This window comes from Stegastes partitus, unplaced genomic scaffold (assembly GCF_000690725.1).
Source record: "Stegastes partitus isolate 25-593 unplaced genomic scaffold, Stegastes_partitus-1.0.2 Scaffold11, whole genome shotgun sequence".
In the NCBI taxonomy this organism is placed as follows: Eukaryota; Metazoa; Chordata; class Actinopteri; family Pomacentridae; genus Stegastes; species Stegastes partitus.
In genome coordinates this window covers 183,569-199,222 of record NW_007577742.1, presented here as the reverse complement: position 1 = coordinate 199,222, position 15,654 = coordinate 183,569, and the positions used below count along the sequence as shown (strand labels likewise).

Below are 15,654 nucleotides of genomic sequence, written 5' to 3'. Positions count from 1 at the left end.
GTAACAATAGATCCAAACTCATATGTGTCAAACGTTTCAACAGAACCATAGACTGTATAAAAGATGGACGTAGGTATCGTGACATCACCCATTGGTTTCTGCACTGGGAAAATGAAGCCAGGGTTTTATTACTTCCTGGTTGACATCTTGGATTTTTGGAGCCAGTGACACAAAAACCGTTGGAGGACCCGCCCACATTTACCACCTTCTGCTCGGTTCGTCTGCATCGTCGCTGCCAACTGTCAATCAAGCTAGCCACGCCCCTTGCCCCGCAAAATTTTGACGATTTTTAAAAAAAAATTTAGTATTGATTTATTTTCAGATTGGCCACCTGATCTCTGGATTTGACTATGAAAACTAATAAGAAAAAAATCCGGAGCTGTAGGAATGCAGTATTTCGTGATCTGTGATCACTTCTTTTCCAATTCAAGTCTATGGGAGTCAGGGCTTTTTGGAGCCAGCAGCTCGCGGAAGTAGGTTTTTGACACTTCCGGGTTGGCTTCATTTTTCATGGCCGGTTACTACGTCCATCTTTTATACAGTCTATGAACAGAACACAGCATTACAATGAAATTCCACAGCATTTACTCCACTGTTAGAGCATCTATTTGTAACTGGTTTACCTTAACTGGTTAATAATAATCCATTCTTGTTTGCACTTCCCCTGTTGTACAGCTGTTGCTGTCTACTATTTATCCTTTTAATCTTTGCTGTCTGATCCTGTCTTGGCATTTGTTTCTTTATGTTTGTCTTGGACTTTGTCCCTGAGTTTCTGCAACAGATGCGCGTCACCGAAACAGTCCACCGAAACATGACGAGCTCAGCTTCTTCCATTAAGATATTCAAACGAGGATAACGCAGTTTGCAACATATCACCAGCTGATGCTGCTTTCTTTTTGTCACTTGTTGTATTAATGCAGGTATGCTTTTTTTGTCGAGAAAATGGACAAATAAAGTGCTGAAAAACAAACAAAACACAAAGAGAACACATTTAAAGCTACAGCTATTGACAATTGTTTGATCGGTAAAAAAAAAAAAAAAAATACAACTGTACAGATAACTGATAAATATGTGAAATAAGACCTCTACACTATTCAAAACAAAAATGTCCCTGCATTACACTAAAACTGAATCACAGCCACTTTTTTGTGTTATAGTCCAGAAAGGGAATACTCTTATATTATAATAATGACATGGAAAAAAAAATGATGACTCATTTCACTTCACAATGAGGATCCTTTATTATATATTACCACCAATGGGCACTTTTCATTCACAGTCACACTGACAATAGTTATTTTAGTGGTTAAGTCAGGTAAAATATTCACTCAATTGAACTGCAGTTCAGTCGCTCTTCCTTAATGCCAAAGGTTGCCTTGTCTCAGAGTCAAATTTGCTGTTACTTCTGCTCAGTGAACAGGCTGAAAGAGGAGATTTTCTACTTTTATTTCTCAAAGGAAGAAATATTGCTGACAGTGGGGTGCCACAATGAAGTTTGAGAACATTCTTGCTGATATTAATGGATTCGGAAGATTTCAAGTAATGATCATTGTGATCAGCTTCATTGGCCGCTTCACACTGCCCTGCCACTTCATGCTGAACAACTTCATAGCAGCTGTTCCTGCTCATCACTGTGACATCAGCTCTCTGGACGATGGGGGTATTTTTATGAATTTATCTCACGCTGAGAGGCTTGTTGTTGGTATTCCGGTCCAGCATGATGGGACTCCAAGCTCCTGTTACATGTTCGCGGAGCCTCAGTATCACCTGCTGTTGAATTTCTCCAACATCACTGATGGACCCACGGTGCCGTGCCGGAATGGATGGGTGTACGATAACACCACCTTTAAGTCAACTCTGACCTCACAGGTAATTCAGCTGTACATTTATTTTTTCTATCTGTATACATCAAACTAAATAAAATGTACTTGTTAACAATCACCTTGTAGGGTAAAGTGCTTTGACTTTGAGTTAAAGTGTACATTTTTCTTTATTTCTTTGCACAAGTGGGACCTGGTGTGTGATAAACGAGGGAAAAACAAAGCAACTGCTACCATCTTTTTTGTTGGAGTTATGTTTGGCGCCATGGCCTTTGGAAGTCTAAGTGACAGGTATCACAGCTTGGCTATAAGGATATTGCTTACTTGATTTAATTATTTGCTTTAAACGTTTTTCAGCTAATCAATAACATTGAATTTGGGGACTCTGTGGCTTTCCATAGGTATGGCCGAAGGATCATGCTGCTGGTGTCGTATGTGTCTGGAATGCTGTTTGCTGTTGCGAGTGCGTTTTCTACGTCCTACGTGATGTTCGCAGTGCTGAGGTTCTTCACTGGCTTTTGCATCACTGGCATCGTCATTGTCTCAGCAGTGCTCAGTAAGTCGTCTATGTTTTGCATCTGAACACACGACACAAGACAGATAAGATTGCGAAGCAAAGGTTTTCTCTGAATTTTGATGTGATCAGGTGCTTGTGCTTTGCAGGTGTGGAGTGGGTGGACATTGAGCACAGGAAAATGGTGGGAGTGTTGGACAGCTTATCCTGGACTTTCGGAAATACAGGGTTTGCAGCCATTGCCTACTTTGTGAATGACTGGCGGTTGCTGATCGTCACTGTTACATCACCTTTAATCTTGGCCATCATCATGTGGAGGTATGACACTAACACTCACATCTTCTAGGCCAACAGAAGTCCGCTGCCCCCTTATCTGTACAAGTGGTATTTAGTGTGACTGAGTAACCATGTATGATGGATGTGATATAAATATCACAAACAACATATCACAATCATAAACAAAATATAAACAGCTATGCCTCATGTTAACATGGTATTCCCATCCTCTCTGATATTTTCTGTTGAGATTCAGGCCTGAACAAACTTACAAACTTTACTTTTTCTGGGGTTAAAATTCAAGTTAGAAACTCCAAAGTGATGCTCATCGTTACAGCTTCTGTAACTTTCCAGGGGAGTGCTACCGCATATCTGAATAAGCAGTACTAAGTCTGATAAACTGGTGATTCCATTTGATCACTGGGAAAAACTACAAGTTCAGGAAGAAAACCATCTAAAGCTGTGTTGCATTGTAGGTCATGTTGGCCCTGGGTTTGGTCAAAGAAGAAGAACAAACTGAATACAACAAAAACAATATCACTAGTTCCACTGCATCGGTTTTTAAGCAATTCTTAAATCGCTCATTTGTTCAAACAACGTTACAGGAGCGTACTGCTAAATCAGTGGAGTTTTTAACTTTCAGGGGCGTGCTGCATTCACTGCACAACCTTCTTCTCTCTTTTCTTTGTATACTATTTTTGTGTTGCATCTGCAACTGGAGCTGGATGCATACACGCTGTTCAGCTTATTTGTTTTCAGTAACATGTGATGGAATACTTTAAAATATAGATGTGTTTTTGTATGTTTTTTATAACCCATTTGGGCTAAAGACATCTCTGCCTCCAATATAGGTGGATGCCAGAGTCGGCGAGGTGGCTCATTGCCAATGGGAAGCTGGAGCAAGCTCAGATGTATTTGAAAGAATGCGCTAAAATGAATGGAACAGAGGCGTCAACTAACACACTTAAAACAGAGGTTGGTTGTATTTCAGATGAGTCTAATACACCATTGTAGTCCCCAGTTCTTTCTTTTTTCATGATACGGTTTGAAGAATAATGTTGCTTTACATCATTTCAGACATTATCCACTATTGTTGTGACGGAGAAAAGAGATCGTTCTTACTCCTACTTTGACCTGGTGCGAACACCTGAGATGAGGAAACTGGCCCTGCGTACTGGTCTATTATGGTCTGTGTAAACCAATGCAATGAGTTAAGGCTGCAGTATATTATGTTGTAATATATATAAAAAGCTGTTGATGGCTTTAATGAGTTTTACCTTTCTCTGTCATCAGGTTTTGTGTTGCAAATGCATTTTATGGCATCAGCTTCAACATCGCAAGCTTTGGGCTCAACCTCTATCTCACTCAGTTCACCTATGCTTTAATTGAGGTGCCAGCCAAAGTGTCAGTTTACTACTTGCTGGATAAGGTGGGCCGACGGCCTACTGAGGTGGGAACTCTGCTGGTTACTGGAGTTTGTCTTGGAATCAACATCCTGGTACCAAAAGGTGGGCATTCATTAATCTCCTGGCTTACATCTACAGCCGTCCTCAAATGTATTCATACCCTTCCATTAAAGAAAAGGCAAAATTCACAATAGTCACTCAAATAACTAGAAACTGAAAAAAGTAATAATAAATAAAAATTTGCTGAATTATAATTTAGTTAAATAAGACATTGCTTTTGAATTGTGGTTGAAAACAACAATGTAAAAAACAGACAAAACTGTTCCAGATAAATTACAGCACTTTGCTGATGAGCAGTGGACCAAAATCAAAACACTTGTCAACAGGTGCAGAAGTCTGATTGAGAGTTACAGAAAACACCTGATGGCAGTGATTGGCTCAAAGGGTTGTTCAACAAAATATTAGTTCACGGGTCCCATTATACTTGTTTGCTTCTTTTTTTAAAAAATATTTCTGTTGAACCACAATTCGAAAGCAATGTCATGATTTTCGTTACATTTTTGTTTATTGCTTTTGCCAATTTCAAGTTATTTCACTAACAGCTGTTTTTTTTCCTTCTTTAATGGGAGGGTATGAATAAATATGAGGACGACTGTAACTGTTTCAGTTAGCGACTACAGTGACTTTACACAGGTTGAACTGATTTCGGTACTTTCATTACAACAAAAAAATAGTCATTCCTTAATTATTTTATTCTCAGATATGTCTGTGGCTCGAACGGTGGTAGCCATCGTTGGAAAAGGGTTTTCTGCAGCATCCTTTGCAACTGTTGTGCTGTACAGCTCTGAACTGTATCCTACTGTCGTGAGGTAACTAACTACACATGCACACTTTCACCTTCCATTTCAGATTAAAACTGCAGGAATGAAACAAATCTGCATTTCAGTTTTCTAATGCATCATGGGGGGCGGGAATAAATCAGCATGTTACAGGAGCGAAGCCCAGAAGTGAGTCTCCCTGTGTGATTTTTGTATTCTAGGCAGAACGGTATGGGCTACAACTCCTTTATGGCTCGGTTCGGTGTAGCTGTGGCTCCTTTAATCCTTTTACTGGATGAGGTCTGGAAGGATCTGCCGCAGGTCATCTTGTGCTGTGCGGCTTTCATTGGGGCATTGCTGGCAAGAATGCTGGCAGAGACCCGCAACAGATGTCTGCCCGAGACCATCGAGGATATTGAACAGAAGCGGTAGTTAACAAGACATCTGCCTCAAGCACATATTTAATTCGTAGTCATTTGTAGATTAAATTCCAAATTAAAAAGTATGAGCGTGTGTACAGGTTGTTTTGTGTTAATTTATGCATACAATAAGTTTAGGGGTTTATTTGAGAACATAGTTGACCTTTTTTGTTATGTCTGCAAGCTGTCAATAGACGATGTGGCTACTAATCTATATGGCACAAATTACATTTGTTTTAACATCCTTCTTTTTAAGTATCCTTGGATGAATAGGTTTTAATTTGTCCTCTTTAAGGGTCTCATTCCAGGGAACCGCTGTCAGTAGATACACAATGTATGCTTAATTGTGATGGAATGTATTTTAATGAAAAGTTTGTTTCCTTAAAATTTTAACACAAAAACTCAGCGTCAACATTCTGTCTGTACAACGGATTTTATCAAACTGAGCTCCATGTCATGTAAAACAAGAAAGGTGAGTGTAACATTAACTGCTGTGAATTTTCCAGGGAAAACGTGTTTAAGAACCAATAAGTTATGAATTAACAAGAAATTGAGCATACAGTCGTTATCAAGTCAGAGGAGGTATTCACTCATCACAAACCAGCCTTTGCAATACTTATTTACACATTTAATCTGACATTTACTCCTAAACTCCTTCCAAAACAGTATCATGACAAAACAGCAAATGTCTCTCCTCGTGACCACACTGCTTTTGCAAATAACTGGGCTTACTAATTAATATATACACAGAAATTAAGTCAAAGCTCCTTTATTAAAGAAACAAAGCAAGCACAGATCTTTGCTGACTCAGCGGTCTCCTAAAGGAAGTTCAACCACATCTAAATGACATGTTTCTGATATTCCTTTTGAAAATCATTATAGCCAGGTCTAACAGTTGCTGCGGATATTTAATCTGACATTACACTTAGTTACAGAATTAACATTGATGGGGGAAAAGAAGAAAAAAAAGAAAGAAAGAAAAAATAAAAGAGCAAACAAAATATAAAAATCAAAAAAAGCCAACTTTTAAACATTAAGATACAATGATACAGAAAGATCTAAAACTATAGTATGCAGTTGTTGTCCAGGACACTTCTTGGCTATTGTTCAGTACTGGGAATACTCTTTGCTCTCTAGTTTGGCAATAATTCGCTCCAGTTGTCTTTTAGCTTCACATTGTGGGAAGTTACTCATTTCATAGTACTGGGGTGCGATCTTCACCAGCCTGCAATGAAGAGAAGAGAATGTGAATAACACAGTCACTGATGTGACACTGAATTAAAGCTCACTGATCTCGATAAATCTGAACCTGTTTTACTCTACTGAAGTGAAATATCGGCACACGTACCACTCTGGCTTGATGTCTGTGCAAGTGCGGATGTAGTTCTTGGTGGTAAGGACAAATTCATTGTAGAGCACCCACTCAGGCTTGTGATCCAGGACTGTAGATGGATGCAGTTGGACCACTTGGTTGTCTTTGACTGTGAGGTAATGACCTGTGCGCTCCAAATGAGCCACCTACAGGGTGGAAATAAAAAAAAAAAGAGATTTAATATGGAGACCTGCAATCATCTTTTCTCGAACTTATAATAAATATCCTATAAAGACATCATGAAAGATAAGATCAGATCATCTCGCCTGCATGAAGAAGCCGGTGCAGAGCGCTCGCCGAATGTTGATGTAATAATCTCTGCTCGTGAATTCTGTGCTCCGGCGCGGCAGGTTGAAGCGGTCCATGATCCTGGACAGCTGTTGCCGCACGTTGTCAGCAGACATCAGCGAACGGTAGTTGACAAAGTTGTCGTAGCACCACTGGTTAGATTCATGGTCTGGGGGGAAAAAAAAAACAAAACAAAAAAAAAAATGGGATGACGAGGATTCCAGTGTCAAGTGTCTGATACTCACTCAGTCAAAACAGGCGTGTGAAGCCTTTGATGCTATTTTTACAGCAAAATGGAAGCTGCACGAACCAATGTGATTTATGTTAACAAAAGGATCAAATGGCTGTAATGTAAAGGAGCAATAGTGACCAAGAGGCACAGGATCATAAATCAAATCTGCAATTCATTTCTTTTAAGTGCTTCAGTGTATTTTGGAACAATTGATGGGTTTTGAGGCCTAGAATTTGCCCACACGATTTGCCCAGCACGCCAAGTGAGCTTGTGAATATAGTAGGTCAATTCTGAGCTACAAGTAAAGTGCAGAGCGAGCTACAATTATGGGTAAACACTACCACTAAGTTTAAGATAATGTTGATTATTAAGTTGGCAACTGTGTCCTCACACATCTGCCATCGCTTTATATGAATATGTTGTGTTTACAGCTTTTTCTGCTGTCCCCAAAGTGAGAAAAAAAAAAACAACAATGCAGATTTAAAATTCCCTGTGCCCCAACATAATAAACGAGGGAAGAAGATACGGAGTCTGGACTGATGCTCACTTTGTTTGAAGGCGTGGTAGACGTTGAGCAGCGTCAAGTGGTCTCCGTCAATGTGAGCAAACCTCATCTTGGACTCGTCTGCTGCCTTCTTAGCCTCCGTGGGACGGACAAAACACTGTGGGACTAAACAAGGTTGGTATGGGCCCCAACAAAGCCGCCCATAGGGATGAGTCAAACATTCACAGAAAAATGGAGCAAAGCCTATGATGCTAGGGCACTCGACACTGCGTTGGGACAGGGCAGGACCACAAGCTCTATCAAAGGGGGGGCTGCAGTCTGTTCTCATGGTCATTCCCAACTGTAATGGCTATTAGCTCGTAGCGAGGGGGGTCATTTAACCACATCTGTAAAACAAGAGTTTTCACACAACTACAAAGCGTTAGGGACACCAGCAATGCTTCGACTTTTTACGATTCAGAAATTTCACATTTTGTTTTCGAGACATATTGGTTCAGCCTTTAGTGAGCAGATGATTGAAACGCTTCCAGGCTACACAAGAGAACTAAATACATAATAATATTAGTTGAAATTCAAATACATTATTCCAGTAAAAAGAAAAATTCCAAAATATTTGACAAATGTCATAAAATTGAAGTGGTGCCTGCCCTATCCACATGCTTTGGTGATGAAACACTTGTGAATATCCACATTCACTATTCAAAAAAACATGTAAATATAACCGACCACAACAAATATAAACTTAACATTAACAGCCCATACTCAAGCGCTTTCCAATTAATACTGAACTGCGGACTAAAAGGCTTTTCTGAAGATATGAACTCATTGGGGCTGCATGTCTATGACAAACATGTCCCAATGATGCTGTTGTTCAAAACTGTGACACAGTATTGGTAATACAAAGTATCTGTACACATTACATTCTCCATACTGTAATTGCTTCAATAAAAAAAAAAAAAAAACATTTATTTACAACTCAGTCTTACTGTTGAACTGAAATATTTTTAACTGTTATCAAATGTAAAATGTCCAACAACTACTTTCCAACAAAGACTGTCAAAATGTTTGAGACTAAAAGTTTTCATTCATTTTAGATAAATTAAAGTATGGCTAATATAGGTCTGCATTTAGCTACATGTGCTCCCAAGGAAAAATCTCAAACATCTGCCACATTTTCATTTCTAAATGAAACTTGAACCTATCTGTACTTCAGTGTCTGCTGTGACCAGTTTTAAAGAGAAATGATTTTAGGCTTTAGTGTACAAGCTTCCTTTATGTCTCACTAGATCCATTTGCTTCTCTATCTTAAGATTTTCTTACCTCTACATTCTGCAAATTCAAAGAATTTTACTGCTGATTAAATGTGGAAACTTCTATGGCAACAGAAAATGTGAAAAAAAAACTTTAGTATTACTAAATTAAATGTACATTATTCTCTTATGAATACACCTGCAATAAATCACGCAAAATCCAAAACGCTGTGCACAAACTAGCTTTCAGGTTGGGATGATTTTCAGCACTGCCTGTATTCAGAGGCGTCATAAACCTTGAGAGACTTGGCCTACAGTAGGCATTAAGACGTCAGCCCAGTCCTGGGCATTACCTGACAGCATGGCAGTAATGGAAAGGATCTCGTTGGAGCAGTTAAATTCGCAGCTTGCAATGACCATCTTCGCCAGCTGGGGGTCCAAAGGAAATTCTGCCATCATGGAGCCCAGCTCCGTCAGGTCACCGTCGTCGTTGAGAGCTGCCAGGTAATTCAGCAGCTCAAGGGCCCTCATTAACGTCTCAGGAGCTGCAGCGAGGAAGAGGGATGGAGGGGTTAGGAATGTCTTCAGGTTATGTCTAACTCACACATGAGGATAATCTACAATTCACAGCAAAACTAATGCAGACTGACTCACCTGGTGGATCCATGAAGTCAAAGTGTACAAGGTCATCGATACCCAGCTTTTTCAGCTGCAGCACAACTGATCCCAAGTTGGACCGAAGAATCTCAGGGTACGTGTTGTCCTGGAGAGGGATCGTAAAAATGTTAATGTATCTGATAACACTGTTCTTAGAAGATAAACTAAAAGGAGCCAATATCAATTCAGTAAACACTAGTACATTTTAGTGTTGGTACAGTGGCCGATAGTCATGAAGGTATTCAAAAACTTCATGTAACTGTGGTCACTTGCCTGCATCTCTGTTTTGTAGGCCTTCTCTGTGTAAAGGCGGAAACATTTCCCTGGACGAGTTCTGCCAGCTCGTCCTGCCCTCTGCTGGGCAGAAGCTTTACTGATGGCTGTGACGAGCAAAGACTCAACTCTGATGCGAGGATTGTACACCTGGACACACATTTGAAAGCATGTTTAAGTGAAACAGCTGACATGGGCTGTACAGATTGTGAACAAAAGAAAAAAAAAGGACCACTAAGGAACAACAAAGAAATATACATTTATACAATAGAGATTTACAGAAAGATCCAAACCACTTTTGGAATTTTATTTAAGACAGCAAACTACACACACACACACAAAATGAGTCAATAACAAAACATCTAAGTGAAATGAGTCACTTTTTGCCCACCTTTTGTTTGGCAAATCCAGGATCAATGACAAACACCACACCGTCGATTGTAAGAGAGGTCTCAGCAATATTTGTCGACACCACAACCTGAAGAAGACAAAACAGGCTGTCAGATATCTCTTTTGAAATCTGATTAGGGGGAACTCTATGTAATCTGTTCTGTTATTTAAGATGTACCTTTCTTCCTATTGCACCATTGGGTTTCCTCGGAGGAGGTGGCTCAAAGATCCTTTGCTGCTGCTGTGGGGGCAGCGTGGAATACAGTGGAATGATTTTGATGTCTCCAACTTCAGGTCCGAGGTCGTCTACCTCACGCTTGATCCTCTTGCAGGCCTCGTCAATTTCCTGAAAGAAACAAATAGGTTTAACAGTGCTTTTTGAAGAAAGGGGAATGGGAAACTCTACTGCAAAAGAAATGTAAGCATCCCAAGTATTACCTCTTGACCAGTGAGGAAGAGGAGGCAGTCACCTTCGTCTTCCTCACACATATGAATCTGGATGACGGTGCGAATCGCTGCTTCAAGGTAGTCCCGCTCTGGCTCGGGGGTGTAAAAGATCTCTACAGGATGTGTGCGCCCAGGAATAGTCAGCAGAGGACAGCTGTCGAAGTACACTTGGAACTTCCCAGCATCAAGTGTGGCACTCATGACGATCACCTGTGCAGACAGAAATGATTGAATAGGTATTTTTCTACCCGTATGCTGACATGAGGTACGGCTCAAAAACTGTGTTACTCAGACCAACAGTTTCAACAGCCTTGTCAGACATTTTAACGAGATTTGCATGAAAATGGTGCAATTTATCAAGTTCATGGTTACAAAGACTGTTGCTCTGATGTCGACTTTGCTTCATGTGATTCTGTTTTTCTAAGTGTGAACTCTGACGCTCATTATCATCTGTTGATCTATTTTAATTAAATCTAGAGAATGCAATGTATTTGAGAAGCATTTTTTGTTATATTTGTTGAAAGTCTCTTTACATCCTGATAGCAACCAATAAATCAAGTCTTCAAAAAAAATAAATAAAAAACATATCTTTGGCAATCGCAGGCCTGTAAAAGCAACATCCAATCATAGCATTTGCACCACATGAGATGATTGAAGGCCTACCTGCCTATCTAACTGCATGTCACAGGAGTCTTTCACAAAGCTAGGCAGACAAATTGCAAGAACCAGCAAACAGATAGCAGAAGACTAGCAGACAAAATGCCACGTTTTACAGTTCTACCTAAACCTACAACATCTTGACTTGCCAAACACAACAGCTAATATTATACAGTTTACACACGCTGGTATACATGATCCTGTATGCTCTAGTTTAAAGTGTTTAAATCCACAATACTAAATGTGCCTTGTATCAACGGATAAAAAACAAAAAACATGAGACTCAAAAGCCACAGATCTTCACAAAGTCTTTTTGAATATAGACTTTCTTGGTGAGCTCATGTATTTAGTTTGTAATTAGGAAGCACCAGGTTGCAAACAAAGATAAATGCAAGTGAATAAAAAATACCTTCAGGTCTGGTCTTTGACGGACCACTTCCTTCAGCACTCCCATCAGGATATCTGTGGCCAGAGTTCGCTCGTGGGCTTCGTCCAGAATAATCACACCGTATCGCTCCAGCAGTGGGTCATTCATAGCCTCTCTTAGTAACATACCATCTGTCATGTACCTGAAGAAACAAAGAACTTTCTTCGTTAAGATGGGATGTTCTGGATTACAGCATATAAGACTAACTACTCTGTGTATATAACCAGCAGTTTTTACACATTAGCTGTCCTCAATCACTCACAGTGCCACTTACTTTAGTATAGTCTTGGCGGAGCTGCAGTCTTCAAATCGGATGGAGTAGCCAACTTCTTGTCCAAGCATGACGTCCATTTCATCTGCCACCCTTTGAGCGACACTCATGGCTGCCACTCTCCTGGGCTGAGTACAAGCTACTGCACGCTTAGGACCTGGCAAGCCTCTCACCATGTCCACACACCACTGTGGGATCTGGAGATTGAAACAACAGTTAAAGTGCATTTTGATAAAAAAAATAATTCAATAAAGCATCAAATCTCTTTATCGTGCAGTGACACAGTAGAGATTATTGGATTTCACAAGTTTTCAATGTCCAGCAAAAGAGAGGGGAGTTCATTCACTGCATTTCTTACCTGTGTTGTCTTCCCAGAGCCGGTCTCTCCGACAAGGACAAAGCTCTGATGGCGTGTGATGATATCGGTGAAGCTTTCCTTGTACTCCCACACTGGGAGCTGTAACCTCTTCTTCAGGATCTCATAGTAGCGTGGTGTGTGCGGCAGGTTAGTGAATGGATTGATCTGCTGGTGCACGGCCATCTGCTTGAGGGGTGGCAACCCTGGGGTGGCTGCTGTGCTGTTAGAAGGAGCGATAGTTGGCTTCGGGTCTCTGTCCCGGTCTCTGTCCCTGTCCCGATCCCTGTCTCGTTCCCGGTCCCTGGAGCGATCCTCACGGTCTCTGTCGCGGTCCCTGTCTCTCCTGTCAGAATCAGAACAGTGCACCACTGTTATCAATTCTAATGTCACTTTGCAGCGATTTGGTGATTTTCTACACACTATCAAAACAGCCACACTGACATGTGCAACGAATGGAACGGTTTATGTTTTCCACTTTCCAACATTTACAAAATTTGCAAAATGTGCAAGTATTTCGAGCAATAAACTTTGGCAAATGTGAATGAGTTTGGTTGTTCCACTTTATTAAGCACTGTGTTAAAATATGTCAACTTTTAGATAATCTTTATTTAAAATTCAAATGTTGAGTTGTTCATTTTTGTACAATTAATAAATTAGTAATTATGACAAGTCCAAGCAAACATGTACACAGCACTGACCTGCTCCTAAACATACAGTACAGCTTGCCGACACTGATGTTAATGTTTGAAAGTGAAACTGAACAATTTGAGGAAATTATGCAATTACTATTTGATTTTTTAAGTCAAGATTACGTTCAGTATTCACTGTGTAATTACAAACATGATGGAGCACTACCACATGAGATACCACAGTAAATGTAACTCTCAGACAATGAGGACGGCATTGATTGCTTATAATATGTATCGGAGATCGTAGGTTTAAAACAGGACTGAAATCGAATGCGTTTGAAATTGATTCACTACTCAGTTCTATTTGACGGTTTACGACAATAAAGTGGTTGTTGCCGTTTACTTTTCACCAGGAAGACATTTTTAAAAGGAACACACAAAAAGTTTGTGGTTTGTTAACTTGGCAGTACTCTGCTCAGCTTCTAAGCAACGGTGGTACTGTTTAAAACTACAAAGCTGACACTGCATTATTTCGTTTTTTCTATTACATATATTGCAATATGAAAAAGCACACAGATTTTCACAAGAAGACTTGAATATCTATTTGCGATGACTTTGGGGTGCAGATCCAAATGTCAAACAAATTAGTGACGTTACCTTGTATATAGGGCTGGGCCCGAATAACTGAATATTCGGTCGCTGTGCTGTTATCTGAATAACAATTTAGATATCAGAATATTTGCCTTGACCTCGCCTCACCATGTTTTACTTAAATGGTCCTGGACTTGAACGTTAAATATGTTAAACTATGCTTAAATATGTTATACTTTTGGTACGTAATAAAGAAGACTGTGATCTAACTTGGTCTGGGCTTCTTTTGAACAGTTTTCATGTTCTCACAGTGCTTACTTATACTTTTTTTTTTTTTAACAAAAATTGAATATCGACATCAGGAATATCTGTCATCTGTGATATCAGAAATCTTAATAGCGGTATTGGACAGAAATTTTAATATTGTGCATCATTACCTATTAAGTATCTGTTTATTTGCCATTATTTCTGTAGCCAAAATATTCCCTTACAACCTACTGCGGTCCTTTCAGCAACCAACCAAACCTTTCAGTACATCATCTTTTCTTTCCTAACTCATTTTGATGGGCACATGTGGAGCCTGCAGGCCAACAAACACTGTTTCTTGAGAATATAGCTTTAAAAAAAAACAACAAAACAAACTAAACCTCAGTGTAACCAAGAGCTACTAATTAGGGGTACATGATGCTGTAATAAGCCTTTTTCTTGTAGATTAGTAATGGAAAATGAAACCTGTACAAGTTCTCCATTTGTACCAAGCAGCTAGAAAGTTGTAGTTGTTTGACTTTAAAGTGCACCTCCTGCAGTGTTACTAGTCTGCATGTACATTGCAGTGTTGATGCTCACTGCTATACGTACAGCCCTGCTGCCTTACACATATTTCTGCACATGAATTTCCTTTCATGAAGTCATCCTCTCACATACACATTTACACGTGCATATCTGCAAAAACGCAATGCATGCACACTCAGTGGGTCCACCAAGCTACAGCATACATATCTAACAATACTACAGCAATAAACACTACCTTTATGAAGGTTATTGTATTTAGCGTTTCTTAAGATTTGTGGTTGTTCTGTGTAAACCTGAAAGGATAACCTTTCACTGATGCTTTGAGCTAAATATCAGTTTAGCCTAACTTCAAAAATGACAGTAACACTGGATTTTCTTAATAACCATTTTTTAGTTTGACCACCAGTGAAGACAGGATTTATATGACGGTTGTTGGGCTGCATTAGTGTACGTCAGATTAACGTACAGACACCTATAACCGGGAGCAGGTCATTACTGAGTGCACCTCCAGAGCCGCCAAAGTTTCGGTCAGCTAACGCAATGCTAACGACGAGGTTTGTTGGTTTTTAGCATTTTGGACTATTTTGAGTGGTAGCTCGATAGTTTAAGATTCAAATCGCAGTATTTTTTTAAGTCGTAGCTAAGGTTAGCCAGCTAAGTCAACTGAGGCTAGCTTGAAAAGGTTGTTAGCATCCGGCTAAGTCAACGTTAGCCACACACACGTGCCTCAATGGTGAAGGTAACGCCGATGCTTCGTTTGTTAGCTTCAGTCGTCCTAGCAGCGACGTGAAGTTATTAAGACAACGTAACTGACATTAATTAGTCGGTACCAGAGGAGCATAATGGTGACGTTAAGAAGCAGCGGCTAAACCTGCGGTGCAACGCTAACAGCTAAGATGATATTGTCTCGGTTTGTCTTTTGCATCCATGGTGGCTGTTAGCCAACTTGACTAGCAGCAGCTAGCAGTTAGCTCGTACATAACTGGTTTTAGCGGCCACTCTGACTGTGGAGCTGCACTCACCCATCAGATCTCTTCTTACTGGTGGAGTAGTCATCACCCAAATCCAGACGATGTCTTTTGGACATCTTTAGGGGTGAAACTGTAGCTTATCCTTTATCAATCAACGCGAACACAATTCTACCGGGCAATATGCAACTGACTGGGTTTCCTGATTCCTGTCCTGGAGAGCTTCTTCTTTTCATATTTGATTCGCACAATTCGTTACTGCCGCCTGCTGCTCTGGAGTGTGACTGGAATCTA

At 40.1% G+C, this 15,654-nt stretch overlaps 2 protein-coding genes across 2 annotated transcripts; one reads left to right on the top strand and one right to left on the bottom strand.

Annotated features, from left to right (window-relative positions):
* The first annotated feature begins 1,488 nt into the window (after positions 1-1,488).
* Positions 1,489-6,222, top strand: LOC103360745 (solute carrier family 22 member 7-like). The gene is made up of 9 exons (XM_008286640.1): positions 1,489-1,869; positions 2,008-2,111; positions 2,222-2,376; positions 2,484-2,652; positions 3,462-3,585; positions 3,688-3,797; positions 3,904-4,118; positions 4,777-4,885; positions 5,056-6,222. The coding sequence occupies exons 1-9, from the start codon at positions 1,489-1,491 to the stop codon at positions 5,264-5,266; spliced, it is 1,578 nt and encodes a 525-aa protein (XP_008284862.1). The 3' UTR covers positions 5,267-6,222.
* Positions 6,007-15,561, bottom strand: LOC103360754 (putative pre-mRNA-splicing factor ATP-dependent RNA helicase DHX15). The gene is made up of 14 exons (XM_008286652.1): positions 15,415-15,561; positions 12,381-12,723; positions 12,026-12,219; positions 11,734-11,893; positions 10,659-10,877; positions 10,399-10,566; positions 10,222-10,308; positions 9,831-9,980; positions 9,555-9,663; positions 9,254-9,445; positions 7,693-7,815; positions 6,892-7,082; positions 6,602-6,771; positions 6,007-6,478 (listed from the first exon to the last, which is right to left on the bottom strand). The coding sequence occupies exons 1-14, from the start codon at positions 15,477-15,479 to the stop codon at positions 6,361-6,363; spliced, it is 2,289 nt and encodes a 762-aa protein (XP_008284874.1). The 5' UTR covers positions 15,480-15,561; the 3' UTR covers positions 6,007-6,360.
* Positions 15,562-15,654: the final 93 nt, after the last annotated feature.

Coding starts and splice junctions, on each gene's coding strand:
- LOC103360754 (XM_008286652.1), bottom strand. CDS start 15,479: ATGTCCAAAAGACATCGTCTGGATTTGGGTGATGACTACTCCACCAGT. Junction 9,446..9,554: donor TGACTTCATGGATCCACCAG/GTGAGTCAGTCT, acceptor TCCTCGCTGCAG/CTCCTGAGACGTTAATGAGG. Junction 6,479..6,601: donor ACAGACATCAAGCCAGAGTG/GTACGTGTGCCG, acceptor TCTTCATTGCAG/GCTGGTGAAGATCGCACCCC.
- LOC103360745 (XM_008286640.1), top strand. CDS start 1,489: ATGAAGTTTGAGAACATTCTTGCTGATATTAATGGATTCGGAAGATTT. Junction 2,653..3,461: donor TTGGCCATCATCATGTGGAG/GTATGACACTAA, acceptor CCTCCAATATAG/GTGGATGCCAGAGTCGGCGA. Junction 3,798..3,903: donor CTGCGTACTGGTCTATTATG/GTCTGTGTAAAC, acceptor CTCTGTCATCAG/GTTTTGTGTTGCAAATGCAT.